Raw genomic sequence first — 12,972 nt, 5'->3', positions numbered from 1 at the left:
CTACAACGCCATGTGGGTTATGAGAACTATTTAGTTTCTTATTACCTTTGGAGTAGAAACAGCCTCACAGCATTGGACTACTGATCCTCAACCAGACATTTTATATACCAAGCCCACATGAAGTGTTTTTGAAGTCAAAAAGAACTTAATTTTTGTTTATGTGCCTATCATGTTTCAGTGATGTCTGACAAACCCCAAGTACTTTTTCTGTCTTGGTGTACTCGGCACGGTTAGCTTGTACTGTGTCAAAGTACGGTTCACTCCCGTTCTTGGTCTGCAATGCGTGCATACTATCAAACTGTACCCAGGCACACAGTTAAGCTGCTGTGCTTTAGAATCTTCGCCCAGTCATACCGTGCCCGAGTTCACCTCCTCAGGCGGATAAGCATACCATGCGGTACCGTAAGTTACGGTACGGAGCAATCACACTGGTCAAACGAACCGGACTTTAGGGTCCAAACGTACGGATGGCACAGTGTGAGTACGCCCTTAAGCAAAATATCAGAAAAAGTTATACAGAATTGTGGCTGGCAATGGGTATGATAAAAGGCACATAACTGGCCCGAAATATATCAAAATGTTGAGACTATTTGTAAAGACATTTGAGGTAAAGCAAGTCATCGCTCAAGGACTAAATGATCAAATTGATACACAACAATTGGCCCAATGGGAGCATGGCCTAAGTGCACAACTTTAAAACAATATTAATTTCATTCTTCATTTCAAAAATCTGCACAATACTTTCATTGAGTTAGTACTATTTGGTTATCTAAGTGTTGTTGTGTGTGTCTCAGAGTTAGTCCTTGGCAGGACATTGCTTGAGTGATACTGTAGGCTACAGCGGCACCAGTGTTGTCCCACACAGACAAGAATGCGCAATTTAGTTTATAGTCATCTCACAAACACACAGAAAGCATATATCATGTTATGTATATTGTTATGTATTTAAAATGCAAAGGTTGTTAGGCCTTAGCAAACTGTACATACATAAATATATCTTCCACAATGGCTGTGGTTATTCATATAATATTCATGATTCAGTTCTCGAGTCTGATATTAAGTTAGTTGACAGCATAAATCAACATTTCACAATGACAAGTTCCGACAGTATAAGTATATGACATTTTTAAAATAAAAGATTATAACAGCATGCCAAAAAAATACATGTAAAAAATAATTGCAATATAATTCTTAATATTTTACTAGTTATTCATATATTTTCAACTGATCCACAGGCTTAATATAGTTTTTTTGTGTGGAACTTAACTGACAATACTTTCCATTAAAAAAAGGACATGAAAAACATAGGCCTTATGACATGAATGGCAACCGTGTTGTACCTTCAACAGCAGCAATTTACACTCTATATCCAGTACTGCACTCATTCGCATACATCAGAAGAGTGGAAGATATGTTCATGTAGCACTTGTAGCCACTTGGCCCACATAGTAGTTCAGAGAGGTGCACTTCAGCACATCCCCAAAGATTAGTCTGAACACTGACACAAGATGGAGAGTGTGGGTAGTCATGGTATACATAGGGCAGTTGGCTTTCTTCACTATTGTTATGAACTGACAGTGTAGTGGCATCTCCATAAACTCTCACTCCCCCCCCCCCCTTTTCTCTTCCTCCTTTGCTACCTTCTGGAGCTCAGATGGGCGGTGGCCCATTGGTGTAGCTGAGCATGGGGTGGAAGGAGCGGGCAAAATTGTTGGACTGGGAGCAGCTGTAGTGGTGCTCGCCGGAGGGCACCAGGCAGGCCAGAGCCAGGAGCAGCAGCAACAGAAGCAGCTGGAGGGGCAGCGCCGTCCACAACACGCGCTGGACCATCGAGCCCCGTCGCCACGATGATACAATCCCCTCAGAACGGGAGGAAGCGGATCCAACGGCGCTGAGTACCCTGAGTAAGGGAGCAGAGTAGAAGACAAGACCAGGTTTGCTTCAATCCACCTCACGGCCTGTCACATGTACACCTGACAGGAAATTACGGTTTCTGTTGTACGGGCTCCTGTACTGAGTCTGTTATGTTGTTAAAGTTAGTCCAAGAATGAAAATGCATGCCATTAAACAGCTCTTAAGCATTCCAGTGAAAGATCACACCAGCAAGGCTTTGCGGTTTTGTTTTGTTTGTGGGTGTTAGCCATTTTGCTAACTCTGCAACACATTTTCATGAGTCTTATGTCACTATCTTAATATACACTAATGTACAGTACTGTATGCTATATTTACAGGATTTTTTATTTTTTATCTTTATTTGTGGAGACAGTTCTATCACATCAGTTTTGAATTTTCTCAGTTTCTAACACAAAGCTACCTAAACACAAAACCTAACACTGGTCTAACACAACACTGTTCTACAGAGGAACCTACCACAATTCAGTGACACTCATGTTTTGTTTCTGAGATATCACAAGGCCACAGATGTTGCATGTTATATGTTTCTTTGGTCACACTAACAAAGCACAACACTTTGGTTGTTTGTTCAGTAGTTAGCTGGAGGGGAAATGCAAGGCTGCAGTAGCAGAAAGAAGACAAGGACCTCTCCTGCAGCTCCAGGGTCAAGGCTCATGCTCAGAGTCCAAGAGGGGAAACAAAGCTTGCAGCAGTTGCTCCAGGGGACACGAGGCACATGAAGGACATTCACTCTCCAAAAGCACACAGGGTGGCTTCCCCGAGAACTCCACTGACTCAGCACAACAACCAGCCAATCCACATAAACAATCATTTCTCTTATAGAAAAGTGGCCACATTCTCCCATCCAATAACACAGCCAGTCCTCTTCTCCCGTTACCACCCGGTGACTGACAGAGTTAGTCATTACCCTCTACTGAGTAACAAGGCCAGTCTTCCTTATGGAAATACATCACCTAAAGGAGAAATATTGTGACTATCTATCATGCCATCTCGGCCAGCCATTATGACAACATCCACATAAACAAACACACACAAGTATATGCACACACACACACACACACACACACACACACACACACACACACAGAAAGGAGTTTTAAAATGAAAGTATATCCTCATTCTGAGGACATCTTTCTGTATGTGAGCTCCAGTGTGTTCTGAGGGTCAGCAGACAACCTTGACACCCCTAAAGAGGGTGAGAAATGCCGGGGGGGGGGGGGGGGGCGCGCAGATGGCTGGAGCACGGGGAGAGATGGGGTGGGGTAAATCAGTTAGAGAAGATGCCACAGACAAGACAGAGAGGACAGAGTAGTGAAACGAAGAGAAAGTGAATGCGACCGACACATTGTTCATTGCAGACGCTTTTTGGCTTTCTCTGGCGTTCCCTAGCGTGCTGCTGACTGAAGATTTGTGAAGAAGCCTGAGCTGCGAGCTTGACGGCCACTGAGAAAGCTGAGAGTGAGGACTGGGCAAAGCTGCAGTCCAGGGCAGCAGTTGGACAATGAGACAGAGAGAGGGACAGCGAGAGAGAGAGAGAGAAAGAAGCCCTTCAAGAGTAGCGCTCCTGCTGGTCTGTGAGTCTGTGTTCACCGGCTGGAGCTACGCTAGAGCCCTACTTTAGTGGTCTAGATTTATAGAAGATCATGGAGGCCACTGGCATGATGCTCATTGCAGATATCACCTTTTTGATTCTTCAGATCAATCTATTCCATGCTTGCTCTGAACCATGTAGCATATTTTCACCTGTTTTTGTTCCTTTGCAGTGTTTATAGGTGAGTTTCAGTGCAAGCACAGCAAAATTAGGCATAATATACTGCATTAGCTAAAGAACTCATATGGATGTTCTGCTGGAGTTTCTACTGTAGTTCTGGTTTTGCAGGTCTGAAAGTTTTCTGCTGAGAACATGGCCCGGGTTCCATGATCTTCTAGGGGTTCTAGAAACCAGGAGACAGGTACCTGTGTGGCGGGCCGCTCTCTGGGGGTCCGGCCTGGCCCCCGCTACTTTTACCCCGGGGCTGTTTGCAATGAACAGGGGGGTAAAAGAAAGAAAGAATGTTTCAGTCCAGACAAATCAAGACAAAGCTACCCGATGAGAGAAACCCCCAAAAACCAATGAGAGGGATGAGAGAAGAGCTCCAGAGGCAGATGGAACTGAGGCCTGGGAGCTATACAGGAGGGCAGGAGACTGGCTTCGCAAAACACAACACACACATGGACAACTACATGCTGGCTGCAATCGGGCCATGTTTAGTTCCTCAGTGTACATCAATACACATGCTAGTCTTTGTATTGGTGACAAGGGAATCTATGGTAATATGGTGGTTCATGCTTAAGTGTTGGCACAATCACAGATTGTGTTTGAGACAGACAGAAAGCCAGTATCCATTGGCCACTCTCTAACAGGGGTCTAAAAGACACTAGAGAGAGTTAAAGAGGGACAAGGGCACAGATACACTGATCTGCAGGTTGGGTGGTAGGATGGGGGTTGATTCACTTGGGTTGGAAGCAAGGGAATTAAAGAGATCAGGAGCAATCTGCACTCTTCAGCAGTGGGGGGGTGGGAACATGCTGGAGCCCAAGGTCAAGGTCACTGGAGGACAGGGTTAAAGTTTGACATCTGGAAAGGAGGGGACCTGCGTGAGGGTCACAGTGGCGTGGCAGACAGGTATCTTCGGGTTTCTGGCGACATTCCAGGAGCTGGGAGTGACTGAGCTAAACGGACTGAGGGTTTGGACATTCGGGTGACTGGCCTACAGGTCTCTCAGGTGACAGCTGTAATTCTCCTGCTCTTGAGGGAAAGGGGGGGGGGGGGGAGGAGGGCAGTACAAAACGGAAGGAGTGTACATTACCGATCGCCGGCGACTGGGTGTGCTGGCCCCGGAGACTGGACTTTGGGAACCAGACGTGTCCAGCTCATCGGTAGATGACCACGAGGACAGGTCCTATGAGAAAAAAATGAGGAGCACATGAATGCACAAACAATGATGAAATCAGGTGGCTGTTTTAGAGACAGACCTAACTTTAACCCACTTTGCAAAGCTCTTGAAAAGCTCATTTAAATTACTAGTGCAATGCCCGTTCAAACATGCCATTCTTGTAGAAAACCCATAGCCCAATTACATACCCGCAGGTATGCCTGCTTTAAACAATAGGATGATAGGGGAAAACAGGATGATAGGGAGAAGCAGGATGATAGGGAGAAGCATTCAACAATTAATACTGAATATTATATCATAATATATTACCCTATAATTAATGTGCAGTAGGCAGAATTTAGGCATGGCTGCAAGTGACATTTTTACAGATCAAAATGACATAAGCCTAACAGCTGTTTTGAGTTAAGTTAAGCTTACTGTTAAAGCTGTTTACTGTTAAGCTTGAATAACTTCCTGATAGAGAAGACAAACCATTTTGTGGAATGATGCATCATCGTATGAAATTTGTTACAATGTGGTGTTGTCTAGCTCTGTGGCATTCTGAAACATCCTTAAATTCAGGACCATTAGCCTATCGCTCGTTTCAATTTGGGACCTTGCAGTCAGAATTGTCAGTGGTTTATTCAAGTCTCAAGTCCAAAGTAGCATGGGCTATTCAAAGTTCTAGTTTATTGCACATCATTTTTACGTCATTTTGAATAACCACTGCATTGGCTTCCCATGTTTGATAGCGTATTGTTGCAAAATCCGCTAAATCATTTTATGCAAGCAAACTGCAGGGAGTCTTTATTGTTGATGAACATCTTACATCTTGACCCGTGATTCAGTGCTGCCAAAACTCTGCTTACCCCCTCTGTCTCTAGTCCTGCACTGTGCTATGGGGGTGTGACTACAGCAAAGAAAGCCAATGTGTGCTTCTTTTACCGAAATATTTAATGAGCTTTTGCATTACTTATCCAAATAACGTTAAACTTGGCACTGCACTTACTTGTGCCTGTAGCAAGACACCTGTCAAGTTTGAAATCAATCGAACTAACGGTTCTACAGATATGCGAGCCTACAGTGGTATGTGAGAGAGGGAGTGGATACAGTAGAGCGGAGAAAGCCAATGTGTGCTTCTTTTATATATTTAACAATATATTTTGCATAGCTTATCCAAACAACGTCAAACTTGACACTGGACGTACTCAAGACACCTGCCAGTTTGAAATCATTCAGACAAACGGTTCGAGAGATAGACAGACAGAATAACAGACAGACAGACGTGTCTGCAATTTATAGATAGATGAGAAAGAACTCAGTTACAAAACAAATATAGCTTATTTCTGGCAAATGTAGATTTATATCTCAATCGAAGATGAAGATGAAGACTCTGAGGCCTAATCCCATTTCTACCCCTTACCCCTTCCCCTTCGTTTTGCACATTCAGGTTAGAAGAAGGGGTATCCCAATTATTTTTTGGATGGAGGGGTAGGGATAAGTGGTAGGGCTCCACAGCCTTTTTCAGGACAACAAGATTTTTCAGGACCACACTTGAAACGAAGGGGTAAGAGAAATGTCCCAGCATACACTGGGCACACCGGATAAACATGACAGCACAAGCACACCGAGAGACTCGTTGATGTCAAAATTTGGCATTAATACTGTAGGGATTTTAACATTAAAACAATCATTTCCAAGAGGAATATTCTCACCCTTATGCCATGGCACTCTGTTTCGAGGGACATGGGGTAGGAGAAGGGCTGAGAAATGGGATTGGGCCTAAAGAGGTTAATAGCGGCAAAGCCTGACGAAAACAAAAGAGAGGGGAGAAATGGACGATGAAAGAGGAGAAACAAAACCATCAGAGGGTGAGAAGAGGCACCTGCTGACTGCTGGTGATGTCCAAGTTTCGCTCCAGCTCGCGGATGTGGCGGGACACCTCCTTGAGGAGCAGCTTGAGCCGGTTGCCGATGACGTGGACCTTCTCCTTGGCCTCCAGGCAGTCCTGTCCCACCGCGTGGACCAGCAGCTGCAGGGACATGTCCTGCAGGGAGGCCACCTTCAGCTGCGAGTCCACCAGCTCGCGCCGGATTTGCTTAAGAGGACCGCACAGAACCCAGTTCATTAACACAGTACAACAATAATAGAAAAATGCATGCACGTGTAAACCCTAAACACCCACACTCAAACATCCACCATACTTACTCTATACTCTATACTTAATACACACAAATAAGGACACTCAAAGACATAAAGAACGGGGATTAAAAAAGTGTGCGTCTGTCTGTCTGCCTGAATGATCTGGGATGTTGGTGTTTTACCGAGAGGGTTTTGAGGTGCTCCTGAAGCGTGTCTCTGTCCAGGGTCGTGTCGATGGGGACCATCTGGTTCCGTCGGCGGTCAATGTTCTCCAGCCACAGCAGCAGTCCATGACTCATCTCATGGAAGTCCTGAGGAGACAGGTAGAGAATGACAAACACAAACTCACATGAGAAAAGGACAGTCATCCATCTGAGTTTAATCCTTTTTAGAGCTTGACATCAGCAAGAAGTAAACACTCACAGACTTCAAAATATTAGGAAAGACACGTACACAAAAGGTACAATAATAAGTTACAGCACATTAGGTTAACACACTGACATAACACACAGCACACACACAAACACATGCACATACACAGAAACACAGACATACCTGGCACTGCATAAGCGCCTCTTGCAGGGAATCGCGCCACGCGCTCAGGCCCTCTCCCAGCCTGTCCCAGCGGTCATTCATGTCCTTGAGTCGAGCCCGAATCTCCTCCACGCCCTGCTCTGCCTCCTGGGCAGTGGCCGCCTCGGACGGCTTCAGGAACTCAGCGCTGCACAGGTTCACAGACAGAACGATGGCCTTGCGTTGGTCAATGCCCTTCTGCAAATCCTGGAAGAACAGAGGTGAGAAAATGGAGACTGATTTCAAACACTTGTAACTCTGTGATGCATAAATATTTAAAATAGGTTGGCAAACTGTAGTGCCAACACAGGTCTCAACACGTCAGCCATGCATTGTGAACTCCATTTGCAAATATGTAGTCCTGGCACTAATCAACACAGCAGCATTCTCGCTGTTAGCACAGTGCAATACAGTGGCCATAGGAAAGAGAGTGTGTAACGTTAACAAGTTAAGTTTTTCAGTTTACCACTTCCTCCTTCAACTACACTTTCACTAGTACTTAAAACATCTACGCTCTCATCCTCAGCTTGAATGTTATTCCTCATTTTTGTAAATTGCAGTGGATTAAAAGCATCTGCTAAATAAGCCAATGTAAATGTAGTTAGTTTTGGGTGGCTTGTATCCTCTCTCACACACTCACACACACACACACACACACACACTCACACACACACAGATCAACAGTGTACCTTGAGGGTTTTGATGCGCTGTTGGATGGCGTCGATGTCTGTGCTGGCCTCCAACTGTCTCTGCTGCTGCAGCTCGGTCTCGGCCACCTGTAGCCACGCCCCCAGGCTGCTCAGGTCCGAGCTGAACTGCTGCCATTGCTGCAGCCGCTGCTGCATGCGCCGCTCCTTACTGATGGCCTGGGCCTGGAGCAGCTCCCAGCGCTCAATCACACCTGTACACACATGCACGCACACACACACACACACATACACACACACACACAATATGCATAGACACACACACACACACACACACACACACACACGCACACACACACAAAATATGCGCACACACACACACACACAAAATATGCATACACACGCATACACACACACACACAAAATATTCATACACACACACACACAACATTTTTAGAAAATAATTCTGTTATTTACATGCAAAAGCAGTAGCAAAATGAGAATCAGAAGATGAGTATTAAAATGAGTGTCAGAAATGGAAAATGTTCTGAACGTATTTTTTTGTGAAAGGACGTAGTACATGTTGTCTGTTATAGTGCTGTTGTGATTGTAAACCGACCTGAGGTCTGCGATTCGGCTATGCTGGCGCTGCCCAGACCGGACATCTTCTCCTGCTCCTGGGTCAGTTCCACGCCCACGCGCTTCAACGCCTCCATGCTGCCCCGACACTCGCCCAGCAAACGCATCTGCAGAAATGAGCAGGCAAATGTCATGTCACCCTATAGACGCACACACACACACACACACACACACACACACACACACACACACACACACACACACACACAGGGGTGGTAGGTCTTCAGATACTCACATAGCCCATGTATGAGGTGTCAAGCTCGGGGCCGGTGGGCGTGCGGCTACGGATGATGTTCTCCGTCTGCTGCAGGTGGAAGCGGCTGGAGTCCAGAGCTCTGTCCAGCTGCCGCAGGTGTGTCTCCAGGGAGCCCAGCTCACCTGCACAAACAGGAAGTGATGTAAGGAATAGGAAGGGGCCACTCTTATGTCTATTTTACATTGCAGTTACATACTGCAGCACATTGCATTGCATTGCAGCACACACACACAACCCTACACCAATTTAGGTGTCCATGCATGACCACAATCACGTTTGTGTTCCGTGTCTGTGGCTGCAGATTCAACACCAGTGCTACATAGGAACTCCTCAAGTGCACCACTGGAAGTGAAGGGAACAACACTGCAAGAGTGGTGATCATGCAATCAGGATCAAACCAATCAAATGCAACAGATTCAACATCAGACAATTAGAACATTGAAACCCAGCCAGCCAGTCACACACAAAACCAAACAAATGGAAATCCATTAGACACAATCGGTGAGACAGTGAATTGTTCACAATCACTTCAAAACACTCTAAACACTCCTAAATGAATCTAGGTCTACTACAAAGTGTCAATCAAACACACTCAATCAATCTCGACCAATCAGTCTGGATGATCTTACCAATAACACCCAACCTAGTACAGAGTAATGGAATTCATGTGAAACATTGACAATTTGGGAAACTCAGTATCAATCAACAGCATCATGTCAATTCAGAATGCAAATGTCTGAAATAGCTTTTAAAGCTCCCAATTCATCTGATGGATCACATGAATCACCATTAAACACAATTAATTTGTATAATTGCATATGTAAACACACAAACACAACCCAATCAGACCCAATCAATCACATTTAAATCCAGTCACACTGACAAGGAACAAGTTTGGACCAGTGAGACTCAGAACAGATTCAGTGGGACTCGACCAGAACAACTAAACAAATGGAAATCAAACCAATCAACTAGTGAAGACTGAGGAAGTTAGAAAGTGAACTGAAACTGATCAGAGTAAAAAAAAAAAAAAAAAAAAAATGAAGCTTGATTGATTTTCGAGCACATCAGACTGAAATCAGGCACTGCAAATCAGAGACAGAGAAGAGCCGACCAAGCGGGGTTAGAAACTGGAGTTATTACAGAAGTCAGATTCGGGTGACTGAAACTAAAATGTCAGGAGGTTAGCAGTTACAAAACACAGACCGTGTCAATACGCAACTCTGCACCCTCTACTTCACAAATCATTTGAGTGCCTTGACTTTTTTTCCGTAGCACTTCAATGAATTCTGCTACAAGGCATGAATTCTGTTACAATGCATAGGCACGTTTAGCCAATCTGAGAGAGAGAGAGAGAGAGCGAGAGAGAGAGAGCGTGCAGAGGCGTAAGGGACAGTGGACTGGCGTGGAGAGGTGAACGGTGTTGTGAGCCCGCAGCATGGCATGCTGTAGCCTCAGCTTGTGGTGGCCTACCCTTAGATGCTCTGAGAATCTGCTCAGTAAGACTAACATACGCCTCAGGGCTCTCAGGAATCACTACATCTGCAAGGAAACATACGTTTGCACTGTACATAGAGACACAGGAAAAAAGAGGCTCTGGCGTTCTAATGGCACAATGCACACAAATGTCGGAGCTGATATTTTTGTTTTTTTAATGTATTACTTTCTCCGGTTTCACCAATGGCTGCTTAGGGAGGAAAAATAAGCATCAATCTGAGCATGACTGAACTTTATGATCCATACAGTACGTGGGACTAGACTTTCCAGTTATAGTTTTGCGTCTGGTCTTGAGCTGGAGGCCTAAACACTGTCATGAACATGTTCAGTGTGTGTGATTGATGTGCGAGCTGTCATAGCACATGTTTGAGCATGAACACCCTTACGTAACAGTGCATGTATATAACTGTGAGTGTACACCTTATGTGTGTGCTTGATTATGTACATACATACTGCATATATGTAACTGTATTTAGTATGTAATAATATATAATTGTACATACACAGCGTATGTGTTTGTTTGGTTACATGTATTGCCTGTCTGACATTGAGACATGTGTCTATAATTCTCCAACAGTGACTCACCTGTTAGCCCCACAGCGCCGCCCTGCAGGAAGTCGCCCTCGTCGGCCGACTGCTCGTGCCCCGAGTCCAGTGTTCGTCCGGCGCTCTCCAGGCCGCGGCTCAGGTCGTAGTCGTGGTCCCACTCCAGTGGGATGGAGTCGACGCTGGCAGGTGTATCGCGGCCCGAACGCTCGGCGCCTCGCAACAGCACCACGGGCGAGGCGCCCGAGCGGCTAGACGAGGGTTGCGGCGAGGCCAGGCTGTCGGCCAGCCGCTCGCTCCACGGCAGGCTGCACAGGTCACTGCCGTCCTCCATCTCGAACTCACGCTCCCACACCGAGTCCTGGTCCTCCAGCAGCTGTGAGGGGTGCCGGACAGAGAGCAGAAAGAGCGATCAGACACACACACACACACACAAAGATTCAAACACACACACACACACATAAAATATGCATGCACACATACAAACATACATACGCACACTTGTGTGTTTGTGTGTGTGTGTGGGTGCATGTGTGTGTGCTGTTTACCGGTAGGCGCTGCAGCTTGCTGTAGTAGCGGTCCACGCGGGACACCACCTCCTGGCAGTAGCGCTGCAGCTCCTCCAGCTCGTCCTCGATGACGGTGGCGTCCAGCGGCTCGCTCTTCTCCATCAGCTGCCCGCCCCGCTGCAGTACCACCTCCAGACGGCCCCAGTTCAGAGCAATCTCCTGCTGGAACGCCTGCGGACACGCGGACACACACACACACACACACACACACAGTCAGAGACAGATAAAACTGGACACCCACACACAGGCTGGTGTATTCACATACGCATACACATCATACAGACCATTCCTATAGGCCAGGAAGCTTAGCATAATGGACACAAGCACTCCCCACTCAAAACATGTCAAAGTAGAAACACAAACATACATTCTCTCTCTCTCTCTCTCTCTCTCTATCTCCTATTTACACAGGCACACACACTCACCTTCAGCTGTGTGATCTTGGCCTGAACATCACACTCGGAGAAGTGCTCGATGTTGGTGAGCTGGAGGTCCATCTCCGTCAGCCACACCAGGATGCTCTCCCGGGACGTCTCAAACTCTTCCCTCTGACTGATAAAGTGCTGCATGGCCACACAGAAAAGAGAGAGCTCAGCAGCCGTCAGCAGGCATCAGGCAACTATGTCAAGTCGCAGCATGACATTCCACACACAGCAGGTGGGACTGCCTGAAGCTCACAGCCTCACAGACACAACATCACAACACTGACTCAAATACCATTTACCAGCTAACAGCTGATAGCAACACTGTATATACATGTATTCACACAAACATGAGCTAAAAAAAAACGAATCTTAAAATTACACTAAATACTATAGACTAAAGTCCTTGTGCACATATTTTCTTGAGTACACTAAATACTACCTAATACACTAAAGCAAATTAATTACATACATATAAGCACAATCCATATGACAATACCATTACCATACCTAAACCTCCAATATGAACAGTACTATTGTTTGTTACTGCAGTGTGTGTCTGTGTGTGTGTGTGTGTGTGTGTGTGTGTGTGTGATGTACTGGTCCTGGTCACCTTGAGTCTGCGTAGAATGGCTCCTGCCCTGCGCTGCAGCTGGTCCCAGCGCTGGTTGGCTGTATGCGCCATTTCCTTGAGCTGCTGAGCGGCATCAGTGCGCCCCTCTCTGGCCAAACGCCGGTACTGCTTGTTCACCAGCTCCAGCTGGGGCAGGCTCTCGTGCAGCGACCTCTGGAAGGCCTGTCACACACACACACACACACACACACACACACAAACATATAACACACATACAG

General features: G+C 46.1%; 1 protein-coding gene across 15 annotated transcripts in view; it reads right to left on the bottom strand.

The window, feature by feature from the left end:
• Window positions 1–920: 920 nt before the first annotated feature.
• Window positions 921–12,972, bottom strand: part of syne1b (spectrin repeat containing, nuclear envelope 1b) — a 112,178-nt gene continuing 100,126 nt past the window's right edge. For 12 of the 15 annotated variants that reach the window (XM_042073423.1, XM_042073421.1, XM_042073431.1 and 9 more), the window contains 14 exons: window positions 12,734–12,916; window positions 12,124–12,261; window positions 11,678–11,869; window positions 11,169–11,505; window positions 10,560–10,628; window positions 9,066–9,208; window positions 8,811–8,937; window positions 8,234–8,445; window positions 7,527–7,751; window positions 7,154–7,282; window positions 6,715–6,927; window positions 4,764–4,856; window positions 3,871–3,929; window positions 921–1,900 (listed from right to left, as the gene is read on the bottom strand). In XM_042073423.1, coding sequence (XP_041929357.1) covers window positions 1,651–1,900; window positions 3,871–3,929; window positions 4,764–4,856; window positions 6,715–6,927; window positions 7,154–7,282; window positions 7,527–7,751; window positions 8,234–8,445; window positions 8,811–8,937; window positions 9,066–9,208; window positions 10,560–10,628; window positions 11,169–11,505; window positions 11,678–11,869; window positions 12,124–12,261; window positions 12,734–12,916 — 2,370 coding nt within the window. In that variant the 3' untranslated portion in view covers window positions 921–1,650. The remainder of the gene's footprint in view (window positions 1,901–3,870; window positions 3,930–4,763; window positions 4,857–6,714; window positions 6,928–7,153; window positions 7,283–7,526; window positions 7,752–8,233; window positions 8,446–8,810; window positions 8,938–9,065; window positions 9,209–10,559; window positions 10,629–11,168; window positions 11,506–11,677; window positions 11,870–12,123; window positions 12,262–12,733; window positions 12,917–12,972) is intronic. The other 3 variants (XM_042073428.1, XM_042073436.1, XM_042073432.1) reach the window with 2 other exon arrangements.

The sequence above is a fragment of the Alosa sapidissima genome, chromosome 19 (assembly GCF_018492685.1).
Source record: "Alosa sapidissima isolate fAloSap1 chromosome 19, fAloSap1.pri, whole genome shotgun sequence".
In the NCBI taxonomy this organism is placed as follows: domain Eukaryota; kingdom Metazoa; phylum Chordata; class Actinopteri; order Clupeiformes; family Clupeidae; genus Alosa; species Alosa sapidissima.
Note: the sequence above shows the minus strand (reverse complement) of the source record. Positions and strands in the feature narration are given on the sequence as shown.